General features: G+C 51.5%; 1 protein-coding gene across 3 annotated transcripts in view; it reads left to right on the plus strand.

Annotated features, from left to right (window-relative positions):
- SH3PXD2B (SH3 and PX domains 2B) overlaps positions 1 to 25,876 on the plus strand; it is a 125,677-nt gene extending 99,801 nt beyond the window's left edge. For 2 of the 3 annotated variants that reach the window (XM_085002460.1, XM_021077089.2), the window contains 5 exons: positions 3,507 to 3,624; positions 6,670 to 6,887; positions 8,841 to 8,890; positions 9,742 to 9,867; positions 19,537 to 25,876. In XM_085002460.1, coding sequence (XP_084858586.1) covers positions 3,507 to 3,624; positions 6,670 to 6,887; positions 8,841 to 8,890; positions 9,742 to 9,867; positions 19,537 to 21,084 — 2,060 coding nt within the window. In that variant the 3' untranslated portion in view covers positions 21,085 to 25,876. Of the gene's footprint in view, positions 1 to 1,460; positions 3,625 to 6,669; positions 6,888 to 8,840; positions 8,891 to 9,741; positions 9,868 to 19,536 lie in introns of all 3 variants that reach the window. The other variant, XM_085002461.1, reaches the window with a different exon arrangement.
- The last annotated feature ends 419 nt before the right edge of the window (positions 25,877 to 26,295 follow it).

A 26,295-nucleotide genomic window follows, 5' to 3' on the forward strand; every position in this document is an offset into this window, starting at 1 on the left:
TCGGAGCCCGGTCCCTGCATCTGCATGTGCCTCGCTGCTCTGGGACCGCCAGTGCCTGTTGCATGTGAGAAATGGTCTTGTCTGTACCCTGTGTGTGTTGGCATGTGGGTTTGGGAGGAGGGAACCTGGGGTGTTTCTCTGCCTGGGGCCCTAAAATTTCCCAGGTTAAAAAATGATGCCTGGGAGTTCCCACTGTGGCACATGGAATCGGCAGCATCTCTGCAGTGCTATCCCTAGTCCGCCACAGTGAGTTAAAGGATCCGGCCCAGGAACTCCATATGCCTGTGGGTGGGCCCCCCAAAAAAAAGATATCTGGGGCCTCTATAATGCTCAGCCAGTGACCTTTTACCTTCAACAGGTCATTTGAGTTGCAAAGGAAAAGAAACCCACATCAGACCAGCTTAAGCAAAAGGGAAGTGTATTGCCTCATGGTGCTGAAAAGCCCAGGGTAGGGCCAGCTTCAAGCATGGCTGGATCCAGGAGCTTGAAATTGTCTGTCAACTGAAGAAAAATGCACAACCTAAAAGTTGCATGTTAAATTTTATTCAGGGACCTTACTAAGGACTCTAGCCCATGAGAGAGCCTCTCAGATAGTTCTGAGAAACTGCTCCTAAGAGGTAAGGGAGGAACCAGGATATATAGGAATTTTTTGCTGGCGGTGGGAGTGGGGGGGTGTGGCAGAACATGTAGTCCAGCATTTAAAAAAAAAAAACCTGCTAGTCACAAAAACCAGACATCTTAAGGTAATGGTTTTAGTGCCTTTTCTGAATGGGAAGATGCAAGAATTTGCTCATTGAAACTATTCCTTAGATATGCATCTTAACTCTGCAGGTTAATTTAACAGAATGCTTCCTGTTTTTATCCATTCTGAATTCCCCTCAGGGTGCACCATTGCTAAGGCAGCAACATTTGTTTACTGAATGGCAGGCAACACTCTTGGTTTACTGGAATGGCAGGCCACATTCCCGTTCCCCGTGTCATTGGCGTCTGGGACTCACCCTTGCTACCCCTCTGCTCCCTTCTCTCCCTTGCTGGACCCACATTCTCATGGTGACAGTAGTTCCAGGCACCCTTCAGGGACTCCCACCAAAGAAAGTGCACCTCCTTCAATACAATCCCATGATTGGTTCCGACTGATCCATTTGGGTCATACCCCATCCCTGGACTCATCACGGCGGCCACTTTGGCCAGGCTAGGGTTTCGTACCTCCTCCATCCCTTTGGGCAGTGGTGAGGTCAGCCTCACCCAAACCACACGGATGGAGGCTGCAGTGTCGCCCACCATGCAGTCTACGAGGTCTCCCACCTTAAATGTTTTTCTTTTATAAAGCTCCTACTTCATGCTTTTTATTTTTTGATTTTTTTTTCTTTTCTTTTTTTTTTTTTTTAGGGTCTTACGTGCAGCATATGGAGGTTCCCAGGCGAACCTCCATATGCTGCAGCTGCTGGCCTACACCACAGCCACAGCAACGTGGGTTCCGAGCCACGTCTGCGACCCACACCACAGCTCATGGAAACGCGGGCTCCTTAACCCACTGAGCGGGGTCAGGGATCGAACCCGCATCCTCTTGGATACTAGTCGGGTTCATGACAGCTGAGCCATATCAGGAACTCCTTCTGTCTTAAATTTGGTTAGGGATCGCCAGAGAGGTGATCCCCCAGTGTGATTCCACCAAAAACTGCTGGCCCCAGGAGTCCAGGGCCTGGGGTACTTCTTAAGTCTGGGACCCAGTCAGTGCCCCTTCTCACCTGGCCAAACAGTACTTCTGTGCATCCACGGGGCTGAACTACCCCCTGCCCCGCTCACAGCAGCCACAGCCCAGCCTGCCTCTGTGAGCGAGGAGAACAGCTGAGGCGGCTGTGCACAGATATGTGCAACTTGAGTCAGCTCAGCCCCCGCAGAGCAGGTCAGGGGCTAGATCAATCAGTAAACAAACGCCCCGTGTGTTTCCCGCCTCCCTTTGCACTGCCTGGCCTGGCCAGAGGCAGCCCGTGGTGTTTTCCCAGAGAGAAAGAGTCAGCTGACACACACGCCAACCATCCGCATCAGCTCGCAGCTGGCCTGGTCACTCCCTGGGGGCTGGAATGTAACCGAAACAGGAAAGCCCACTCCTCTCCTCCATGGCTCCCCTGGGACGCTCATCCGTTATCTGTCTCAGCAGTCACTGCCCACAGTGCTAGGCGTGGCAGCTATTGTCGTGGTCTCTGGAGGGCCTCCCCAAGTGTGACACTGAGCAACCCTCGCAGCAGAGCCCTGGCCCTCCAGCTTGGGAGGGTGGCGGTGGGGGGCGGGGGGGACCAGAGGGACACAGCTGGAGGCAGCCCATTGGACTGGAGCCATAAGGATGGTCCCTGGGCTTTGGGAGAGGGAGCCGGGAACCGCAGAGAGCAGGCTGGAAGGCACCCCAATCACACTAATGAAGACAGAAGCAGGCAGTCCTTTCCTGATAGATACCTGAATTGTTACATTGTACACCTGAAACCAATGCAGTGTCATGTGTCAATTTTATCTCAATTTTTAAAATAAATAAATTTTTCAAAATTAAACTGAGGAATTCCCGCTGTGGCGTAGACCGGCAGCTGCAGCTCCGAGGCAATCCCTACCTAGCCTGGGAACTTCCATGTGCCACAAGTGCGGCCCTGATGCAAATAATAATAATAATAATAAATTTTAAAATAAAACAAAATAGGTGCTTCAGGCATGGCTGGATCCAAGGGCTTGAAAATAGTGTAAGATAGAGATCGCCTCCTAGCTACGTAATGAAAATTGCTTGCTCTCTCCTCCTGGGTAGTGATTCAGCCCAAAACCATGTGCCGCCAAATCCAGCTTGTCTGTGACTCCTCCACCAACGAGAACTGCAGAGGAGCCAGGGAGAGTTTCTCTCTCTCTCTCTGTTTCACACACACACACACACACACACACACACACACCAGCATGCGCGAGCGGACTCCCACAAGGCCTTGGGGATTTGTTCAATTACTAAATAGTGCCTCTTTGGCTGCATACTTACCCCCAGGACCATGGCCAGTGCCGGAGATAGAGGAATGAACAAGACAGACAAATCCCTGCCTTCCTGCAGCTCATATTCTAGCAGGGGAAACAGACATGAACATAATAGCTAAGTAAATTACCTGGTTTATTAGGAGGTAATACCTGGTAAGGGGGGAATACACCTGGGTAAGGGGCAGGGTGCCATGCCTCTGAGTATCGCCTAAGGCAAAGTCAAGAAGGGTGACCTTGAGGCACAGATTGAAGAAGGTGAGTGCCGTGTATGATACCGAGGGATTTCAGAGGTGTTGGGACCTACCCTGTATCCTGTGTCCTGTGGCCGCTTGCACAGGCTCATCCAGAGCTAAGTGAGGTTATGGCGGGGGAGGGGGGGCATGGTGCACAGACGCCTCTGGAGGAAGTCTTTCACTGCTAGGGCATCTCTCGGATCACAGCCTTGGCCATCAGCACTCTGGGACTTAACAGTGACTCACCCCAGCATCTCTTTGTCCCCACAGAGGAAAAGTACACAGTCATCTACCCATACACAGCGCGTGACCAAGATGAAATGAACCTGGAAAGAGGAGCTGTGGTGGAAGTCATCCAGAAAAACCTGGAAGGCTGGTGGAAGATCAGGTACCCTCTGCAGCTGGGTGGGTTTCAGGTCATGTGGGCTCCAGCTGCTCAGAGGTCTATAAAGTGATTGCAGAAGAAGTGAGGTTTCAGCTTGAGCCATAAAAGGATGCTTCTCCTCTGTGCTATTTGGCTTCCTTCCCTACCCATATCCTTTAAAAATCCGTAATAAGCAAAACTGAACAGAAAGCAGTAACCCCATTGAGCAAGACTGATCTCCAGATGTGTCTCATAACCAGTAACTGGAGGCTGGCGCTGCCCTGTGTGAGTGATTTCCCACTCCAGCCCTCCTCTGGGAGCAACCGGATGTGTAACACCACACAGACGGGAGCCTGTCCTAAAGCCCATCATTTGCTGTCATTGCTCGGAGTCCAGAGGAGACTGGCATTTCAAACACTTTGTCACAGCTCTTTCACCCATGCGGTGAAATCAAAACCTCATAGGTAGGTAGGGTGGCCAACTCATCCTGCTTGGCCTGGGACTTTCCCAGTTTGGTAATGAAAATCCTGGGTCACTCCCTGGGTTACCCTGGTGAAAATCCTGGGTTAGCCTGGTGGCCAAGCTGTGACCGCAGGAAATTAGGGCAAGAGAGGAAGCCTGAGGCCCCTGCCACCTGGTGTCTGTGCATGTAAGGCAGGACATCAGGGCCACTGCGGCTGAGTGTATAGTGCTTCATTCATTCAGCAAACCTACACCAAAACCTATTCTGATTTGGGGGAGTCAATGGTGAGAAAGACACAGTAGTTCACCCCACAGGTGCAGAAGACAGACTCGGGCACAGGCACAGGGCCGGGCAGCGAGTGGTATGTTGGAAGAATGCACAGGGGACTTTGGAGTACAGAAGAGGGCTCCTTGGCCTGGCAGTCAGGAAGACTTCCTAAAGGAGGGGACCTCAGAACGGAGGCTTGCAGTAAGGACAGGGATAGCTCACACAGCTCAAATATTGTTGTCTTGCTGCATAACAAATTATCCCCAAATTTAGTGGCTCTGTAATTCAGGTGGCTCAATTGGGCTCAGGATCCCTCATGAAGTAGCAGCAGGACATCAGCAAGGGCACCGGTCATCAGAAGGTCTGACTGAAGCAGAAAGTGACAGAGCCAAGCTTTGAACCTGTGCCTTTCTGACCCCAAAGCCCACTCAGCACTTGGATGTGAGGCCTCCCTGCTTCCAGTGCCACTAAACAATGAACTGTCTCATAAGTGACGCCTGGATTGTGTGCAGCCTGACGTTTTCCAATTAGCACAATTGATTTATAGTCCTTCTTAGAGGATATTTTAAGATTGACAGACACCAAACTACAGATTTGTCTCTATACATTTGCTTCCAGTTATAAAAGATCCTTTTTTTTCTTATTATTGAAACACAGTGCTATTTAGTTCTTAAAGCGATTCTTTTTTCTTTTTAAATTTCTTTTTTCTTCCTTTTTTTTTTTTTCTGTTTTGTCTTTTTAGGGTGACACCTGCTGCATATGGAGGTTCCCAGGCTAGGGGTCAAACCGGATCTGTAGCTGCTGGCCTACACCACAGCCACAGCAACGCCAGATCCGAGCCACATGGTAAACTACACCACAGCTCACTGCAACGCTGGATCCTTAACCCACTGAGCAAGGCCAGGGATCGAACCTTTGTCCTCATGCATACTAGTCAGATTCGTTTCTGCCGAGCCACCGCAGAAACTCCTTACAGTGATTCCTGATGAGAGATGTGGCCCTGCCATATATCATGTCCAGTCCATTAGGTATATTCCCCAAAGGTGGGGGCACCTGTTTTGTGGTCCAGATTGGTGGGGTGCTGGCAAATGTTTAACAGCCAGCTCTCCAAGGGAAAAATGCTCTTGAGCTGTGGTGTTTGCCAATTGCTATGGTGTAAATACTCCTGCCGGGTTGTATTTCAAGCTCCCAGGGTGCTGTCGCCAAGTGCAGAGTTGGGAAGAATTGTGAACAGTTGGTTCGCACAAGCATTTCAAGCTGGCTCCAGCAACCTGCTCATGCTTTTCAACTGAATTCCGTTGTGTAGAGAATCAAGGGACATCACAGTCGTTCAATTCCCTTTGGAATTCAGTGAACTGATCTCTTAGCGTCTCCGTCACCCCGAAGCTCAGTGACCCTTGGTAGCCCTGGAACCAGCCCCTAACCTGCTTCATTCCCATCCAAATGTGTGTTTAATCTACTGTTAACCCACATGGGTGGAGCCAGGCTTTGCAGCGGGAGCTGGGGCTGCTGAGCAGAGGCAGCAAAGCAGAGGTTCACAGCACAGACCTGTACCAGCTACCTGGCTCTGAATCCATTTCTGCCACCTCCAGGCTTGGATGGATGGAGCACATCAACAGCTAAAAAGTGCTTCAAACAGAACTGACACAGAGTAGGGGCCCCCTAAAGGCCAGTTATCATTATCTTCATTGTTGTCACCACAGTGATGACCATATGGGGACAACGACTCCAGCAGAGCTTTGCGGCTGGTCACCCTTGCCGAGTCCACTGGCAGTTTGTCCACTTGTCCCATTTGCCTTTATTCATCTCACTGGGAGCGAGGCGCCTCGCACACAGACATGCATCAGCTGTGATCTCCGCCCCCAGGAGCTCGCATTCTGAGTAGGGAAATAAAACCATCAGGGCCAAGTGTCACTGTGTGTCACAGATGCTGGGATCGTGGTGTGTGCCGGAGACAGCGGGGGCACCGTGGAGGGAGGCTCGGGAGAGGCTTGAGAAGGGGGATTAAGTAGAGCGAGGAAAGAGGAACAGAGCAGGCAAGAGGATGGGCTTTCCAGGCAGAGGGTCTCCAAGAGCAGGGTCCCCGGGCAGCGGAGGGAGCGTTCGGGAGACTGCCGGCCGCGTGGGGTGGGTGCGATGTGAGGATTGCCGTGGGGCTGGGGAGGCCAGGAGAGGCCAGGTTGGGGAGGCCTTGAATGGCCAGCCGAGGGCTTGGGCTTCATCGGGAGGCAGCAAGCGTTGTGACCCATCGTCATTCCCATCATCTGGACCCCCAAGGGTGATGCACAGTAAGGGCCCAGGCAGGGCTGCCTGACCAGCATCCCTCCCACTCCTCCCAGGTACCAGGGCAAAGAGGGCTGGGCCCCGGCCTCCTACCTGAGGAAGAGCAGCGGGGAGCCCTCACCCCCGAAGCCAGGCCCCGGCTCACCCGCCCACGCAGGCGTCCCCGAGCTGGACGGCATCACCCGGCAGACGGGCCGGGAGAAGGAGCTGCTCAACAACCAGAGGGACGGCCGGTTCGACGGTCGCCCGGCACCTGACAGCGACATGAAGCAGAGTAAGCACCCGGCTCTGTGCCCAGAGCGCCTCATGCTGTCCTTGTGCTTACGGCAACCTGCTCCCCACTATCCTGCAGATAGGAAAACAGGCTCACGAACCCCAGCAACTCCCTCCAGGTCATTCAGCCCGCTAGTTGCAGACCTTGAGTCGAAAGAGGTGTGGCCTTCCTAGTCCAGACCATGTTTTTTCTGCTGCCTCATGCTGACACCACCGGTTCTGTTTCTCAAGCCCTTACTCTGTGCCAAGAATCTTGTAATCGGCCTCAGTGACTCCTCCTAACAACCTTTGAAGGACCAAGTTTGGTTTTACAGATTAGGAAACAGAGCGATGACATGGTTTGTCCAAGGCCACCCAGCTAGTGAACGATGGGGCCAGGACTTGAACCCAGGTCCTCCTGAGTCCAGCACCTGTGCTCTCTCTGCAGGGCTTCATTTCTGAGCCAGCGGAAGAAAAAGTGGACCCTGGGTGGAGTTGACTCCAAAAAGATGTCTTTACCCATCTTGCTTTGCAAAGCTCCCTCATCTATGTTTTCCCACCGAACGTTCCCAGCACACCTGAGAGTAGGATTCATTATTATCATCGGCTCATTATTTTATCACCAGGACTCCAGCCTCAAGTGGATGACCCTGTGCAGGGCAGAAGGAATCTGTTAGGAAATGCCTAAAAACTAGGGGCAAGTTTGAAGTCACTGGCCCCTCTTTGGGCTTCTCTGGTTGTTTTAGCTCTTATGGTCAGTGCGCTTCTTGAGTCTCTCAGCCACTTTGAGGAAACAGAGACATGCCATGGCAGGAACCTATCGTGACAAAGAGCATAGATAATTCCCGTTAATATAGAGGAGCAAGTGAAAGTCTGAAATCCTGTGTCTTTGTTAGGCTATAGGTTTGGATGTTCAAGCAAAGACTCCCCACTCCCACCACACACATGCCCCCAATAACAACAGCTCCAATAATACGGGTGTTTATTTCTTTCTCACTGAGCAATCCAGGTAAATGTCCAGAGCTGTTACGGCATCTCTATCCAGTCAAGAGTTGTTATGCTGCATCTTTATCGTGTTGCCCTTATCCTCCCAGTCCAGGATGGCTCCCCACTAGTCCAGCCAATGAAAATGGTCAGGGAGAATAGAGGATGGGACTTAGAAGCTACACACTAGGTGCTCTCTCGCATCCTATTGGCCAGAACTTAGTCACATGGCAATATTTAGGTGCAAGGGAGTCTGGGAAATGTCTTATGTAGGCAGCCAAATGTCTGGCTAAAACCCTGTTGCTATTTATTCTAATAGAAGAAAGGGGGAGACTTTTTAAGAGTTTAGCAGTCTCCTCCACACCACAGCTGTCAGGCTGTGTAGACCCAAGCTAAACCAGCTCTGGCAGCATATAGGTTGCCGTCCTCAGTGTTCTGCCTTTAGCCAGGAGCCTCAGATCACTGCAGAGTTATCTTCTTCCTGACCCCAAGACCCAGAGTGGGGGCAGTCCAACTCCTGAGTAAAAAACCCCTGAAGTCATCAGTCCAAGTTTGCTTGGTTCTGTTTGCAGATTGTTTGTTTGGGGTTTGGTCCAGAGCACAGAGCCGGGGCAATAACATAAATGCGTGCCTGCCACATGCCAAGAGCCTCACCCGTATTATTTACTTTCATCTCCACCACTGGCCCCAAGAGGCAGGCATCCACCTTCTCCAGAAAAGGGCCATGTGGCTCGAAATCACAGAACTTGTTACCTCCCACCTCCGCGTTATTCTGAAGCCCACACTTGCTGCTTTTCCTGGAGAGCTTTCCATCGCGCCACGACTCAGCACCATCCGCTTGTTGATAGAAAGTCCTGAGCCAAGTCCAAGTCTGAGCAGCCCCTTCCTAGTCAGGCTCTTCCCACGGGAAAAGGAGAGAATAGATCATTTCCTGTGTCCACCTCAGGAACTTTATCTGTAGTGTGTGAAATAAAATCTTGTCTCTTTATAGGATCTCCCAAGATGAGGCAGAGACCCCCTCCTCGCCGGGACATGACCATAGTAAGTGGACCCTTGCAGGTGGGGAGCCAGCCCCAGACCTGAGACTGGCCTCGATGCTCACCTCGCCCTTTCCAAAGTTGCACTCTTCCCTGTCCACACGGTAGCCTCATGAAACTCATCCTGTTAACAGGTGGAAAGGCTGAGGTCCAGGGGGGTCAAACAGTTTGCCCATGACTTTGTGGCAGGTAGGCTTCAGGATGGGCTCTCTGCTTCTTGCCCCCACCTTGCTTTATCTTAGAACCATCTTCTCAAATGAGATTACTTGCAACAGACATGGAATGAAGCTCACATTCCGCCTGGGGGGCCATTCTGATGGGTTCCTCTCATACTCCGGTTTTCTAAGCAATCCTTTGAAAAACGGGCCTTCTTTTTTTAAGGTCTGCCATTTATTGAGTAGCTGTAAATGCCAGGCAGGGTGCTGGTGTTTCCCTACATGAACTCAGGAACGTTCACAGTGACCCCACCAGGTAGATCCTGCTCTTCCCCTTCTATAGGAGATGAAACTGAAGCTTCCGGGAGGGGAGGGATTTGCCCAGAGTCACAGCAATGGCTCTGACTTGCATTTCACAACCCCGCTGCCTCTTAAGTTCAGAGAATATTGTCTTGCCCCACATTGTCATGACTGTAAGTAAATGTCCCATGTTTTTTCTCGTCGCCCTAAAGCTGACGGGCCAGGGACCCATCCAAGAGACGATGATCTGAGCAGTCCCCTTTGATTTGTCCTTCAGCATCCAAATGGGTCCACCAACGCCCCCTCGAGGGTGGTCGTGTGCCCCAATCTCTCAGCACCCCCACTCACCCCCGTGGGAATGGACTTCTGTTGAACTTGACACTGTGTTTAATTGCACCAGCCTCGAGGTCTCAACCTGCCCAAGCCTCCCATCCCACCTCAAGTGGAGGAAGAGTATTACACCATCGCCGAATTTCAGACCACCATCCCTGATGGCATCAGCTTCCAGGCAGGCCTGAAGGTCGAGGTGAGTGGATCCAGGGTCCTTTGCCTACTTGTGATTTTTTTTTTTTTTTTTTTTTTTTTTTTTGCCTCCCCGAAAGCATGTAGAAGTTCCCAGCCAGGAATTAGACCCAAGCCGCAGTTGCAACCTGTGCTACAGCTGTGGCAACACCAGATCCTTTAACCCACTGTGCCTGGCCAGGGATCAAACCTGCGTCCTGACGCTGCAGAAACACCACAAATACTGTTGCACCACAATGGGAACTCCCTCCTGTGATTCTTGATTCTAGGCACCACCTCCCACTTCTCTATTCTTTTTTTTTTTTTGTAACAGCTTTATTAAGATATAATTCACATACCATACAACTTACTGATTTAAAGTGTAAAACTCAATCGTTTTTAAGAGTTGTGCAACCATCCCCACAAGTAGTGTTAGAATATTTCATCACCCAAATAAGAAAGCCTGTACACTCTGGCAGTCACTCCCCGTTTCCCCTCAATCCCTCTGAGCATCCCTGCCCCAGCCCTAGGCGACCACTAACATTTTTTATATGTGGAATCATATACACATGGTATTTGCGACTGGCTTCTATTCTGTTTTTGTTTTGTTTTGTCAGGGCCACACCCTCAGCATATGGAAGTTCCCAGGCTAGGGGTTCAACGGAACTGTAGCTGCTGGTCTCCACCACAGCCACAGCAATGGCCACACCAGATCCGAGCCGCATCTGGACCTACACTGCAGCTCAGAGCAATGCCGAATCCTTAACCCATTGAGCAAGGCCAGGGATCGAACCCAAGTCTTCATGGATACTAGTCGGGTTTGTTACCACTGAGCCATGATGGGAACTCTCTTCTATTCTGTGTTTATCACCTCCTCCTTGCCCAATGCCTCTCCTCTCTGCTTCCCACACCTTTGCTTATCTACTCTGTTGCCCGCATAAAGGCCATCAGAAATCCCCTCTCCTTCACTTCTCTTTTCTTTCTCATGGAGTTAGAGCTTCAAGGTGTTTCCCATGTTTCCGGAAAAGCCTGTAAGTAGTGGGATAGCAGGTGCCGGCACTGCGCTAAGCCCCTCCCGTGCGGTATCTCGCTTAACCGCGTCATCTACTCTGGGGAGGCAAGAATAGTATAGTCCCCATTTTTCAGATGAGGAAGCTGTGGCTCCGAAACAGGGTGCTGTCCAAAGTCACACAGCTAAAAGGTAGCAGAGGAGTTCCCATCGTGGCTCAGTGGTTAACGAATCCGACTAGGAACCATGAGGTTGCGGGTTCGATCCCTGGCCTTGCTCAGTGGGTTAAGGATCCAGTGTTGCCATGAGCTGTGGTGTAGGTTGCAGACACGGCTCAGATCCTGTGTTGTTGTGGCTGTGGTGTAGGCCGGTGGCTACAGCTTCGATTGGACCCCTAGCCTGGGAACCTCCATATGCTGCGGGAGTGGCCCTAGAAAAGGCAAAAAGACAAAAATGAAATAAAATAAAAGGTAGCAGAGTTAGGATTTGAATCCATGTCTGTTCCCAGATGAAAACCAGGGGTATTTTTATAGAATACTGTAAATCAACTTATAATGGCAAAAATAAAAATCATATTAAAAAAAGAAAGGCTAAGAACTCCACACACAAAAAAATGAAATAGATGCAAACTATTGGCTTTGGAATGGATAAGCAATGAAATCCTGCTGTGTAGCACTGGGAACTATATCTAGTCACTTATGATGGAGCATGATAAGGTGAGAAAAAGGAATGTGCACATGTATGTGTGACTGGGTCACTTTGCTGTACAGTAGAAATTGACAGAACGCTGTAAACCAGCTATAATGGAAAAAATTAAAATCATTTAAAAAAAAAAAAAAAAAGGAGTCCCCATTGTGGCTCAGCAGCAATGAATCCAACTAGTATCCATGAGGACACGGGTTCAAGCCCTAGACTCGCTCAGTGCGTTAAGGATCTGGTGTTACTATGGCTGTGGTATGGGCCAATCTGACCCCTAGCCTGGGAACCTCCGTGTGCCATGGGCGCAACCCTAAAAAAAAACGAGAAAGAAAGCCAGTGTGTGTTGACAGTGTGTTGTTTATCTGCCCGATATTTGGGGATTTCAGGAGGGTGGAGACCATATCTGTCTTTTACTCCCATATCCCCCGACTAGCACAGCGCCTGGCCCAGGGTAGGTTTGCAATAAATGCTGTGTTTTGTTTTGTTGTCTTTTTGCCATTTTCTTGGGCCGCTCCTGCGGCATGTGGAGGTTCCCAGGCTAGGGGTCGAATCAGAGCTGTAGCCACCCACCTACGCCACAGCTCACGGCAGCGCTGGATCCTTAATCCACTGAGCAAGGCCAGGGATCGAACCCGCACCCTCTTGGTTCCTAGTCGGATTCGTTAACCACTAAGCTACGACGGGAACTCCAATAAATGTTGTTGAATCAGTGAAAATCTGTTCCCCACTAGCCTCCTGCTAACGCCCAGAAAGCCAGGGAGTGTTTTCTTCTTCATCCTTGCCCCTCACTTTGGCACAGGGGCTGGTCCAGAGTGTGTGCTCAGTGAGTCATTCCTTTGTGAAGGGATGTTTGGGCGAGTGAAGGAACTAAGGAGCGCACGAGTGATTATTGAGCCAGTGTGTAAGTGCGACCCATGTCCTGAGGGTCTCGACTCACTTCTCCGGGCCTCCAAAGCACCTGCCCTTTTCCCTCCAGCTGTGACCCCTCCTGCCTCCCTCTCTTTTCCCCTCACATCCCACAGCAGCTGCCCAGTGAGCCTGGGAGCTGGGGGCTTCCTGAAGGTGCATCCTGGGCCTCTCCACCACTGATTCTGCCCAAGCCTCTCCAGAAATGTCAAGTGTCTTTTGTTTTGTTTTGTTTGTTTTTTCTGTGTGTGTGTGGCCCAGAATTCTGGGCCAGGGATTGAACCCAAACCACAGCGCAATAACAATGCTGAATCCTTAACTGCTAGGCCACCAGGGAACTCCCAGGTATCCTTCAGACAGAAGGGAGGCTATCTGCAGAGGTGTTTAAAGAACCTAAACTGAAGCCTCTCATACTAATTTTTGTAACGTGCAAATGACAATCCTTACAGAGAAACTGAGGCAACAGTGAAAATAAGGCTCTAAAAGGCTTTTTATCTGCTCCTTTTTTTTTTTTTTCCTCTCAATCTGTTCTTTCTAACTTCAAATCCACAGAGAGAACTCACAAAGCATCTTGCTTGGGCTACAGGATAAATTCTATGCCCAGTTTCCCCACTTTGCTGCTGTAAAACACACACATTATTCTGACATGAAACACAGGCCTCCTCTCTTTACATCTTTACACATCCGGGGCCTGTCCTCCTCCCTTTGCTGTTATTTGCACTGCTTTCCTCCGAAGCCCCCTGGCCCAGCTGGCCCTTCCCTGCAGTTCTCACTCTCTCTGACTTCATCCTCTCTTTAACCCAGCTCCTAGCCCACTACCTGCTCTCATAGAAGGCACTTAAGGTCATTCTTTGAGTGATAAATTCATTCAAGTAATAAAAATATATATATATATATATATATATTTAAAAAAATAGAAACATGAAAAAAAAAAACAGGACATTCTTTGAAATGAACTTGGCATATCAAAATCCAACTCTTGGGTTTTCACTGTGGCACAGTGGGTTAAGAATCCGACTGCAGTAGTGTGGGGTGCTGCAGAGGTACAGGTTTGGTCCCTGGCCCAGCTCAGTGGGTTAAAGGATCTGATTGTTGCCCCAGCTGTGATGCAGGTTGCAGCAGCAACTTGGGTTCAGTCCCTGGCCCGGGAACTTCCATATGCGGTGGGTGCAGCCATGAAAAACTTTTTAAAATTAAAATTAAAAATCCAAGCAGTTCCCGTCATGGCGCATCAGAAATGAATCCGACTAGGAACCATGAGGTTTTGGCCTTGATCCCTGGCTCAGTGGGTTAACGATCCGGCGTTGCCGTGAGCTGTGGTGTAGGTGGCAGACACGGCTCAGATCCCGAGTTGCTGTGGCTCTGGTGTAGGCTGGTGGCTACAGCTCCGATTAGACCCCTAGCCTGGGAACCTCCATATGCTGCCGGTGGGGCCCTAAAAAGACAAAAAAAAAATTCCAAGTCAGGAGTTCCTATTGTGGTGCAGCAGGATCGGTAGCATCTCTGAAGCGATGGGTTGCAGGTTTGATCCCCAGCCCAGCACAGTGGGTTAAGGATCCGGCATTGCCACAGCTACTGTATAAGTGGCAACTGTGGTTTGGATCTGATCCCTGGCCTGGAAACTCCATGTGCTGTGGAGCCAAAAAAGAACCAAAAAAAACAACAACAAAAAAAATCCAGCTTATTCTTCAAATCCCTGCCTGCTCTGGTTCCCATTGGTGTCCCTTCCCTACACTCATTAGCTCATGGGGCCATACGTCTCAGTCTGAGACCAAGGGCAGGCCCTCATTTCTGTACTGAATGCTTTCTTGACATTATGAGAAATGAATTGTATTTTCCCCTCGTTGGTTCGTTCTTTCTTTCTTTCTTTCTTTCTTTCGTGTTTTTGCCTTTTCTAGGGACACTCCCTCGGCATGTGGAGGTTCCCAGGCTAGGGGTCTAATCAGAGCTGTAGCCGCCAGCCTACACCAGAGCCACAGCAACTTGGGATCCGATCCTCGTCTGTGACCTACACCACAGCTTACAGCAATGCTGGATCATTAGCCCACTGAGCAGGGCCAGGGATCGAACCTGTAACCTCATGGTTCCTAGTCGGATTCGTTAACCACTGAGCCACGGACAGGAACTCCTTATATTTTCCATCTTTATCCCTAGATAAAGCATTGTACTTCATCTTTTAGCCCATTAATTTGCTTTTTTTTTTTTTTGGCCATGTCCTCAGCATGCAAAAGTTCCCAGGCCAGGGATCAAACCTGCCCCACAGCAGTGACAACACCAAATCCTAACCCTGCTGCGCCACCAGGGAGCTCCCAATTTCTTCTTTAACAAAGTCTGTGGCTTATTTTATTTCAATAGTCATCATTTTTATTTCCAAGAACGCTTATGGATTCTTTTTCATGGTTGCCTGTTCTTATCTCATAACAGCCTGTTCTTTCATGAATTTGATGCCTTTCCGTATCTGTCTGAGGATATCAAATATGGTTTTGCTCAGGACGTCTTTCCTCAGTTATAAACCCTTTGCCAGGAGTGTTTTTCTTTCAGTTCTTTTCATGGTGTTAGTACTTGTCTTGGGCTGTACATGCAGAGGCAGCGACAAAGAGGCCAGGTTGGGGGTGCACACAGGGGGCTGGTCAGCGTGCACTGGTTTCAGTGCCAGCTTGGGGACTTCTGAGCCAGCCACCGAACAGTGTGGTGTCTCAGACCCAAGCTCACTCTTTCACTGTTTCCACTTGTAAGCAATTGAGTCCTTCACTCCACCTCTCCTACAGGAATGGGATAAAGAGCAGAGGGAGGTCAACCAGCTTGGCTGCTTCTGCCTGGTATCCCAGTGAGGCCCCTGTCACTTGGCCCTGGGCCTCCCTAGTCCCCCGTTCCAGCCCCTTGACGTCCGGCAGTCCTTTTGCTACAGAACTCCCTGAAGCAGGCCTGGAACACAGCCCCACTCCGCACCTTCCACCCAATTCCTGGTCCACTGACTCCTCCCCTTCCTTCTTCTGAACTTGGCTTTGTGTTCATTTATTTGTTTCGTGGTTGTATTGCAGTAAGGAGAAACTGCTGTTCACTCTATCTCCCATCTTGAAGCCAGAAGTCTGGCTTGCATGTTAAAAATGTTTTTGTTTGTTTGTTTTTTTCCCAAGAACACTGAAAAGTATTAGAAAACCCTCTTTTCCTTGAAGACAATGAGTTTCCAGCATTTTGTGCAACACACACACCATTGCTTGAGCATGCCTGTGTATAGGACATAAGCCAATAAGCACCACCCTGGATCAGGACGTTGTGGAATCTGCCAAGGGCAGCTCAGTAGGCTGCACAACACACTGAAGCTGAGGGCTGACTCTGGGTGCAGTAGGGAGTGAACAGATCCCTGGGGTTTTTTGAGGGTGTGGCGGAGTCTCCCTCCAAGATCCTACCCCACCCCTTCAACCAGAACCATTCCCCTTTCTTGTATCTGGCTTTTATCCTGTCTATTTTTGCTAAAGCTGAGCCAATAAATAACTCACTTATTCAGCATTCTTTTCCGGGAAGCACAGATATAACCCATCCTGGAAACTTCTCTGCTTTATTGTTCTGTGATGTCAGCGTGGATTCTGCTGGTGGTAATTTGCAGGACTCGAGTGAGAAATCGTTGTCCGTAAAGTTTTTGGTTTAACCAGCTGTTCTTTCCGTACAATAAATGCTGTGTCCTCTGTTTTCTTCTTCTCCAGTTTGGTTTCCTTGTTCAATTCAACATCTTCTTAGCCTTCAGAATTCATTGATAGAACCACGGCATTCTAAGAGTGGAGCTACGAGGAGCACCTTAGCTCCTAGCTTGGTCTGTGTGACTTTAAAACATGTTTGGAGTTCCCTAGTGGCTCAGTGGCTTAAGGATCCAGTGTTGTCCATACTGTGGCACAGGTTCGACCCCTGGCCCAGGAACTTCCACATGCCGCAGGTGCAGCCAAAAGAAAAAAGACATACTTAGTTGCTGAAAACGTGAACCATCTTCTGAACCTTCAGCCGGTGGTAATCTTTTTACAATAGTAATATCAGAGATTGCTGATCCCAGATCATCATTCCACAGTGAAAAAGTTGGAAATATTTTGAGAATTACCAAAGTGTGACAGAGAGACATGAAGGGATCAACTGCTGTTGAAAAAATGGCACCAATTGGGAGTTCCCGTCGTGGCTCAGCAGTTAACAAACCCAGCTAACATCCATGAGGATGCAGGTTCAATCCCTGGCCTCGCTAAGTGAGTTAAGGATCTGGTGTTGCTGTGAGCTGTGGTGTAGGTCGCAGATGTGGCTATGATCTCAAGTTGCTGTGGCTGTGGCATGTGCCAGCAGCTGCAGCTCTGATTGGACCCCTAGCCTGGGAACATCCATATGCCGTGGGTATGTCCCTAAAAAAACAAAAAAAAGAAAAAAAAATGGCACCAATACACTTGCTTAATGCAGGTTAGCTATAGATGTTCAATGTATAGCAAACAGTATCTGCAAAGCACAACAAAGTGTAACACAAGAAAACGAGATATGTCTGTTTCATAAGAACTCTTAGCATCTCCAGTAAATGAAAAACTCCCATATATCTCGATTAAAAATAAAAACGTTTAGAGCTCCTGCCATAGTACAGAGTAGTGTGTAAACTTAGCAAATCCTCACTGATACATTTTATTTTGATTGTTGCCCTGTTTTCACTTGCTTACGTACATACTTAGAGGTGCTGAATCTCATGGATGTGCTGGCGATGCCTTGTATGCCCACAATTGCCTTTAATTGTTAACAGAGCTGCCACGTGTTAATTTACGTGGTCGTCCACACGTAAATGGCTCCCCTTTTCTGGAGAGACTCCAGTGAGACTTGTTAAGTATATGCCTGCTCCATTCTCAGTGATCTCACTGTAATTTAATACTAATAGGTAACGTTTGGTTTTCAGGTTTACCAAATGCCATTGCGTGCATTAGCTTACGTGGTTGCATTAGCTTATGTGGTCCTCACGGAAACCCTGCAAATAGGCGTCATTGTTCTTACTATCCTCTCGGTTTTGCGGTGTGGCATCTCAGGCATGTGGCTTACGCAGGGCTGTTCAGGCAGCCAGAACCAGAACCCAGGACTGCAGCCCCAGAGCCCAGCCTCTGCTCCTGCGCTGGGTCTGTGGCTGCTATTCCTCTCTGATCTGGGCAGCAGAGCTCAACAGCCAAACCACACCCGCAGCCCTCTGCCCCTGCACTTTCTCTCCTGGGGCACAGCTCTTCCCCGGGCAGGGTCCACTTTCCGAGACAGGGCTGAGTAGTGGTAAAGACTCAGGCTCTGGAGCCCACCAACCTGCCTGCGACTCCCGCCTCCATCACTGACTTGCTGTGTGACCCTCTGTGAGAGCTTCCACTCCCGAGTCTCGGTTCCGCATCTCTACAATGGGCTGACAGTCCCCCATCTCTTAGGGCAGTTGCAATCAGCAATCCTGGGCACAGAGTCTGCTGGGGAATTTCTGGGTATTAATTTGCTCAGGCTTCCATCCCAAAGGACTGCAGACTGGTTTAAACAACAGATGTGTATTTTCTCATGTTCTGCAGGCTGGGTGTCCAAGATAAGGGGTGTCAGTAGGTTTGGTTTCTCTTGTGGCCTCTCTCCTTGGCTCATAGATGGCCGCCTTCTCCCTGTGTTCACATGTGGTTGTCTGTCATTCTGTATTTGTGTCCTAATCTCTTCTTCTAAGGACAGCAGTCATATTGGACGAGCCCCCCCCGCCGCCACCAGCCCCCCGCAACAACCCCATTGTAACCCAGTTCCCTCTTAAAAGGCTCTATCTCCAACACAGTCACAATCTAAGGTTACAGAAGTTAGGGTGTCAGCATATGAATCTGGGGGAACCTCAGTTCAGCCCAGAACATGTAGCATGTGCACCTTTCACCCGTGTGAATTCAGCCTTACAGCACTAAGCGAAAAGGAGACAAGAAACATAAGATCTGGAATTCCCATTGTGGCTCATCGGTAATGAATCTGACTAGCTGACTGGCATCCATGAGGACTCAGGTTCAATCTCTGGCCTCGCTCAGTGGGTTAAGGATCCAGCACTGCCATGAGCTGTGGTATAGGTCGCAGACACAGCTTGGATCTGGCATTGCTGTAGCTGTGGCGTAGGCTGGCAGCTGCAGCTCCAATGGAAGCCCGGGAACTTCCATAAGCCATAGGTGCAGCCCTAAAAAAAAAAAAAGACCAAAAAAGAAAAAAAAAAGAAACATAAGATCTTAAATAACATGAATGATTCTACCCACCGATCCAGTCAATGAGTGTTTATCCCAGAGGGCGAAGGAGATGGGATGAAATTTTGTCTTACCTCCATCAGTATCAGTCCCCCTGTATCTAAACATGAGCTGAGCGTGATTCCCACACTTAAGGATGCACATTTTTCACACAGCAAGGCCTGTAAGCACCACCCAACTGCTTCGCCTGGTGCTCAACCAAAGGAGCAGGGCTCAAGGCTGGTTTGGGCTAAACCGGGGGTTTGCCTTGAACTTCTTTAGAATTTTAGCAGACACTGCTGGTGGCCTGCCCTGCCTCCCAACCCCCTGACTGGTTCCTACTTCCTGTGCCTGCTGGAGGGCACCACCCAGAAAGGGGGAGGGTTAGTGCCCTGGGGGGGAGGGGCTAGGAATCAGGAGATGAATGTCCCCACCCCGGCGTCCGATTCTGCACAGACTCACTGAGGGTTCCTGTTGGATAAAGCCCCAATGGTCCAGACTGTTAACCTGCTCCTAACTGGCTCTCCCCTTCCCTACCTCCTCACCTGGGCTTCCTGGAATCATCTCTCAAATTAACTACCAACACCCAAGTGCATGTCTCAAGGACTGACACCCAAGTGCATGTCTCAAGGACTGCTTTTGGGAGAATCCAAGATTAGACAAGAACCCACCCCCATATGAGATGTTTCCGTTACACAGCAGTCTCCTTAGATGGTCCCGCATAGATGTTGTCTGGGAATCTGCCGAATGTAAAAATCCCTGCTTCTAGAACCCCCATTGCAGGTGAGTTCTCCCAGACCATTCTGGCCCGCTGGCCCTGACACAACACTCGCTAAGTACTTTCCTCTGCGCTCCCTTGCAGGTAATCGAGAAGAACTTGAGTGGCTGGTGGTACATTCAGATTGAAGATAAGGAGGGATGGGCCCCCGCGACCTTCATTGACAAGTATAAGAAGACCAGCAATGCCTCGAGACCCAACTTTCTGGCTCCCTTGCCCAACGAGGTGCCGCAGCTCCGGCTGGGGGAGGCAGCAGCGATGGAGAACAGCGTGAGCAGCGAAGCCACGGGCCCCTCCCGGCCCCTGCCCGAGGCCCCGCACGGTGCTGCGGACTCCGGGATGCCGTGGTCCAAGGACTGGAAGGGCGGGAAGGAGGTCCTGAGGAAGGCATCCTCAGACATGTCCTCGTGCGCAGGCTACGAGGAGATCTCGGACCCCGACCTGGAGGAGAAGCCCAGCCTCCCTCCCCGCAAAGAATCCATCATCAAGTCAGAAGGGGAGCTGCAGGAGCGGGAGCGGCAGAGGATGGAGCAGCTCCGGGGGGCTTCACCCAAGCCTCCCGGCATGATCTTGCCCATGATCCCAGCCAAGCACGCGCCCCCGGGCCGGGACAGCAGGAGACCAGAGCCCAAACCTGACAAAAGCAAGTTGTTCCAGCTGAAAAACGAGATGGGGCTGGAGTGCGGCCACAAAGTGTTGGCCAAGGAAGTGAAGAAGCCCAACCTCCGACCCGTCTCCAAATCCAAAGCCGACCCACCCGAGGAGAGGCCAGAAGCCGTTCCCCCGAATCCCTTCTTGAAGTCCAAACCCCAGGTGAGGCCAAAACCAGCTCCTTCCCCCAGGACAGAGCCGGCTCAGGGAGAAGACCAGGTGGACATCTGTAACCTCAGGAGCAAGCTCAGGCCTGCCAAGTCCCAAGAGAAACCCTCAGTGGATGGAGAGGGTGGCCACCAGGCCGGGGGAGGCCAGGACATGGCCATCAGCCGCAGCTTCCTCCCAGGGGAGGGGCCTGGCCGCCCCCAGGACAGGACCAGCAAACAAGACGGGCTTAGCCCAAAGGAGCCGACCTGCAGAGCCCCGCCCAGGCCGGGCAAGACCGCAGAGCCTGTGCCCAAGAACGCGCCCGTCCCTCTCCCACAGGCTTCCCAGCAGAGACCTGTGGTCCCGCCGCGGAGACCACCGCCCCCCAAGAAAACCTCGTCATCCAGGCCCCTCCCAGAGGTCCGGGGGCCACAGAGAGAGGCCAGTGAAGTCAAGGCAGCTCCTGCCCCGGGCCCGGGCCGGGCCCTGCTCGTCCCTCCAAAAGCCAAACCTTTTCTCTCCACCTCCCCTGGGGGCCAAGATGACATGCGAGGCAAAGGTGGGCTGGGGCCACGGATGACGGGCAAGATGGGGGAAAACAAGGACAAAGGGGCTGCCGCCCCCTGCCCCGGCGCAGACGGCCCGAAGGACTCTTTGTATGTGGCCGTGGCCGACTTTGAAGGGGACCAAGATACCAGCAGCTTCCAAGAGGGGACAGTGTTTGAGGTCCGGGAGAAGAACAGCAGCGGCTGGTGGTTCTGCCAAGTCCAGAGCGGGGCGCCCTCCTGGGAAGGGTGGATTCCTTCCAACTATCTCAGAAAGAAGCCGTAGCCTCCTCCCTCCCTGCCCGGAGGTCCTGCACGTCCCTGGTCCCTGCCAGCTTTCCCCACGTATTTAATATGCCTCTTAATTTATCATCCTCCACGAAGCTTCAAAGGAAGGAAGACTGGAAGGGAAGACTGGTTTCCTCCCTCCCCTCGGGGGAGGGTAACCCCTCCCAGCGCAGCATCCCCTGGAGGTTCAGAGGCCACACCCCTTTCTCTCTACTCAGCATCCCTGCCTTAAGGCCCGTGGCATCGCCACCCAGCTTCCCTGCCCACCCAGAGGCAGGACTATGACTCTCCCGAGGCCTCCAGGACCAAAGCCCATCATTTGGAGAAACTGCAGAAAGGGTCTCTCGTGGCTTAGATCAGGCAGAAGACCCCCCCACACCCGCCCCCGCCAGCACCCCACTCAGTCCGTTCAAGTCCAGCGACTTGATTCAGTCAGTTTCCAAAATGCTTGGTCCCAAAAAGAACTTCCTCCTGTAGAAGCTGGCTCCTTTCAATCCCAGGGAGCTGCTGTCTTCCCCGAGGCCTCTGGCCCTCGGGCCTCTCAGGTTCAACCAGATGCAACTGTCCCAGGCGTGGGCCAGGAGGGCCCCTCCGCCTTCCTGCCTTCCAGCTCCAGGCTTCCTTTCCTGCTGCAGGCTCTGGTCCAACCCAGGGCTTTTAAACCAGAATCCCCAGCCCGCTTTGAGGGGCCTTTCATTCCTGCCCACCTAGAGCAAGAAGCTCAAGGCTGGTTTGAATAAGGGGGCCCTTGTGAGCTCCTCTTTGCCACGTAGCAAGTAGGTGCCAAATGCTGTACTTGGCACTTCACACTCACGTTGAACTCTCGCAACAACCCTCTCTTATGATATATAAATATCATCTGTTTTACAGATGAGGAAACCGGAGCTCAGTGTGCCCAAGGGCACACGGGCTGGAAGAGGAGGAAAGGGAATCCGAATGCAGGCTGGCCTGACTTGCATGCCTGTGCCCTTCCCCCTGCAAGAGGGAAACCAGGCAGGGGAGAGGGAGAAGCCGGCTGGCTGCCAGGAGCAGGCGGCCAACTGGCTTCCTCGGGGATGTGCAAGAGGGAACGGGGTGGCTCATGGCCGCTTCTACACCCACCACCCTCCAACCCATTGCAGCATCTGCCACAGGCTGCCCTGGACCCTGATGTTGCCGTGGAGCCCTATGTCCTGCTCCTGTGCCAGTGCCGCCCAGGAGATGGAGCCTGTGGAGCAAAGGGAGCTGAGATGGTCTCACGTGCCTGCCTGGAGCAGAGTAAGCAGTAGCCCCATAAGGAGATGAGGACCCACCGGCCAGGCAGACACCTCCTGCCTCCCTCTGCTGCTGCTTCCGACTCCTCTCTGGCACTTGAAGAAGAGTTTTCTTCTGCTCTATGACCTCACCCTCTGCGAACCCAGGGCCGCCCTCGCACCCATTTTGATGGATGTGGTTCCTTGAGGCACATAGGGGCCCAGGCACACGGCAGAACGAGAATCAGGACCCAAGGGTTCTGGCCCCCAGCCCAGAGCTCTTGCATGGGGCACAGGCTGCCCAGGCAGGGGCATGTGGGGGTGAGAAGGCAGCACCCCTCCCCCCCACCTCCACCTGACTCTGCAGGACCAGAGGAAGTGGCCCTGACCTACCCGGGAGAGTGTTCACCTGCTGCCATGCTTTTGGAACCGCAAGGCTGGCTTTCTTGGGGACGCTCGCTGTCCAGCGGCAGTGCCAAAGGTTGATGTGCAAACAGCCCTCTTCCACTCTCCCCACCCTCCTCTCTGCAGGAGAAAGAGCTCCCCCCGATCCACAGTAGCATCTTTATTTACTGTAAATCCCACATTCCAGGAACCCCTCACAGTGCCCCCTTGGCCCTGCCCCCAGAACCCTGGGGGGGGGGGGAAGAAGGCAGAAGGGAGATTGGGAGAGAGCCACCTGCCACCCAAGGCCCCCCTACTTGGGAGGAGGCCCTGAGGCAGGTTCTGCTGAGTTTTTGATCCACTCTGGTTTAAACACCATTTGTGAAGCTGTTGTGCAGCATTTGCCTACATTTCCAAAGACAAAACTCATTTCTTTTTTCTGATTCTGCTTTCATTGGCCTTTTCCAGTATTTCGTGAGCACCTACTAGGTGCTGGGGGCTGGGCGTAGCCCAGGCTGCCGTGGCTCCGTGCCTGGCTGTGGAGAGACTGGGTCGTTGTGTGCAGATTCCATGGAAGGGGGTTGTCGCTGGCCTCATTCCCTTCCTCCCAGGGGACGGCTGGGTGGGAATGGGCTGGTTCTGCCTTTCTCTGGGCAGAAAGTTTTTCCTGCAAATGAAAGAACCCGCCTTTTGATGATGATGATGTTCTGACATGAACTGAAGGTACTAAAGCCACATTTCTCTGTGTTCACCGTTGCTTCCGCAGGGCACCTCTGTGTCCTGAGGACTCCTTTCTCCAGCTCCTTGTGCCACAGCAATGGCCCTTCCCCAGGCAGCTGTAAGGGACGGTCTTGATGGCCAGTGGCTCTCACTAGCTGTCCCCACCTGGGGACTTCGCTTTACACCATCCAGGACTTTTGCCTCGATTCTGTGAGCTTTTGTTTGCACATGCAAACCCCCCTGGAGTTACCGCCACACCAAATGTCCAGGGCCATAGGAATAACCCCTCTGCCAAGCTCCGGGCAGGTTCCCGGTGCTTAAACATGCCCCTTCCTTGAACTTAATTGTCACTTCAGCCCTGGGAGGTGCATAAGCTCCGCCCCGATCTGTAGTGAAAAAATTGTGGTCCAGAGGATGAAATCACCTGCTCAGCTTCATCCAGAGAGCGACCAAGCTGAGACTCAAGTCCGGGAGTTTTTCTCCCCAGTGCTCATGACTTTTCCTCTGCCATCAGCTGCCAAGTGTCCAAGGCACTTCGAGGGAAGCAGGTGACCCTCCCTTTTCATGTAGGGTTTTCTCCCCTCACCCCACGATCACACATTAGTAGGTCACAGGCCAAATGCCAGCCCCCAAAGGCAGGCAAGGGTGGCTTTTCTTCTGTTTCTCACCCCTCCGTACTCCCTTGGGATGGCTCTTTTATCTTATATCCAAGGGCAAAACTACCCCTAGTGGTAGCAACCAAATCTTTAGAAAATCTGAGTTTTAGGACCACTGCTTGAGAACACAGGCCTTTGCTCAAGTTTTTTACTTAGAATTTCTTTGTCGTTTGGTGGGTTTCTGTCCGTGTCCCAGGATGAGGCTTGGGGACAGCTGGACTGCAGCTCAAACCACTGTTAATGCCTCTGCCCTCCCCGGGGAAATTGCTGGAATCCCACCAGGCTTCCCATAGCGATGTTACCTGACCTCCACCAGACCTGTCTATGTGACTGATTTCTTAAGCAAATTCCTTGGCCTTAAAACATGTCTGGGCCCACTGGGGATTTCCTTACCAGGTAGACTGTAGGAAAACAAACTTGCCACTTTAAAGAACAGATGCCAAGTCTCCCCAAGATTTGGAAGGCCCTGTGCTTAGGCTAAGGGACGGACCGTCTAGAATTTATTCAGTCTGTACCGAGTACGCAGCCCTGAGTGGGATGAAGAAGAAATCGCTCCTGCCCTCACAAAGCTGGCAACTGGACATCATCAAGAACGAGAACATTCGTAGCTTGGCTGCCATCCTCTCGTCGTGCCTGCGTCTTTTAGATGTTGGCTCAGGCTGCTCCCCGGGAGGTCTCACCCTTCACATTGGGCCGTACCATGAACACACAACAGCCTGCGTCACAAGAGGCAGTCTTGTCTCCTCCTGGGCTGTCCAGGCCCATCCTTCAGGGCTTGCACTGCAAACAGCCATCCCACACCATAGACCAAAGATGACCTGTTGTCCACCCGTGTGGCCTGAATGCCTAGGAAGCTGGCTTTGCCCTGAGGCCTGAGGGTGCAGGGAGGAATCGCTCCTAAGTTGGCTAAGGGTCTAATGTCTAGATGGACCTCAGTCTACGAAGGTCACCGACAGAGTTGTGAGGCTGCAGAGTTAAAACCAGGAGGCTCCTGAGTCTGTGCTCCTGCACCCTCCTCGTAGACGTGACTGTCCAGGCCCAGGGGGCAGAGTCTGCTTTCTGGTGCTACCCTGCCAAGTTCTCAAGCCGTTCCACCGTATTTTGATGTTCCACCTTCCCCGTTTTTGTCTTCTACTCCAAAGCAGGCTCCAGTCAGGGACAAGGGCTTCAAACCTCTATTGTCCTTGAAGAGGCTAAACCCAGTGCCAAGCCGGTAACCTTGAGTCTCCGGTCTTCTATAAACATACAAAAGGAGGTGCCCCCACCAGGCTTATGACAGCAACAAGCTTTATGACAACCAAGGTACCCCGTGTAAGCCTTACCCCAGTGTAAGCCTCTCGGTGCCACTGTGCCCACATAACTGTTAATAGCAGCACCCCTTTCACTCTCACACGGGTGACGACAAACGGGTCACCTTGGCCACAACCCACATGTCCTGCTTCAGGGAGCCACCAAGTAACGAGGCCATTTCTTGCATCCCTCCAGGAACGGTGGGCGCTGACAGCATTGGCCCATCACCTCGTGTCTGCTCACAGGATGATGCTGGAGATCCCTGGATAGCTCAGTGCTCCTCACGCCCTTGGCAAGCTGACAGATTCTGGTGGTGTTTTTTGTTTCCTTTTAACACACACACACACACACACACACACACACACACAAATTACATGAGGCTATATCATGTGAGGGGGAGGGGTGGTGAACAGTGAATTAGCTGTAGCATGTATAGACTATATACCTTACCATTAGACTTTTTTTTTTTAATAAAAAATGCTTGACTGGTTTCAAGCTTCATTGTGAAGATGTGTCTATGGATTTTATTTGGCAGAGGAATGGGTGCATGGCTGCTTAGAGTTTGGGGATCAGAGAACAGAAGACCTAGTGTTCTCTTATGATGCAGTGGGTTAAGCATCCAGCATGGTCGCTGCAATGACTTGGGTTGCTCTGTTGGCTTGGGTTTGATCCCAGGCCTGGGAACTTTCACATGCCATGGGTGCAGCCAAAAAAAAAAAAAAAAAAAAAAAAAGCAGAAGCCTATGTGAGCCGTGTTTGGGCATTGCCAATGAACAAGGGTGACCCCTCTCTCTGGGCCCAAGCACACTTTGCTTCTTTTAACTCCAGTGTGCAGAAACCAAGAGAGAGTTTCCTTGTATTTGCTGGGTGTCTCCCACATCTCAGCTCTGTGCCTAAAGGTGAGACTTTACATGCCCAAGGAGTGTG

The sequence above is a fragment of the Sus scrofa genome, chromosome 16 (genome assembly GCF_054392235.1).
Source record: "Sus scrofa isolate SSC_HxYL_T2T_F1_AM1 chromosome 16, Sscrofa_HxYL_maternal_Yorkshire_Landrace_v2.0, whole genome shotgun sequence".
Lineage (NCBI taxonomy): Eukaryota > Metazoa > Chordata > Mammalia > Artiodactyla > Suidae > Sus > Sus scrofa.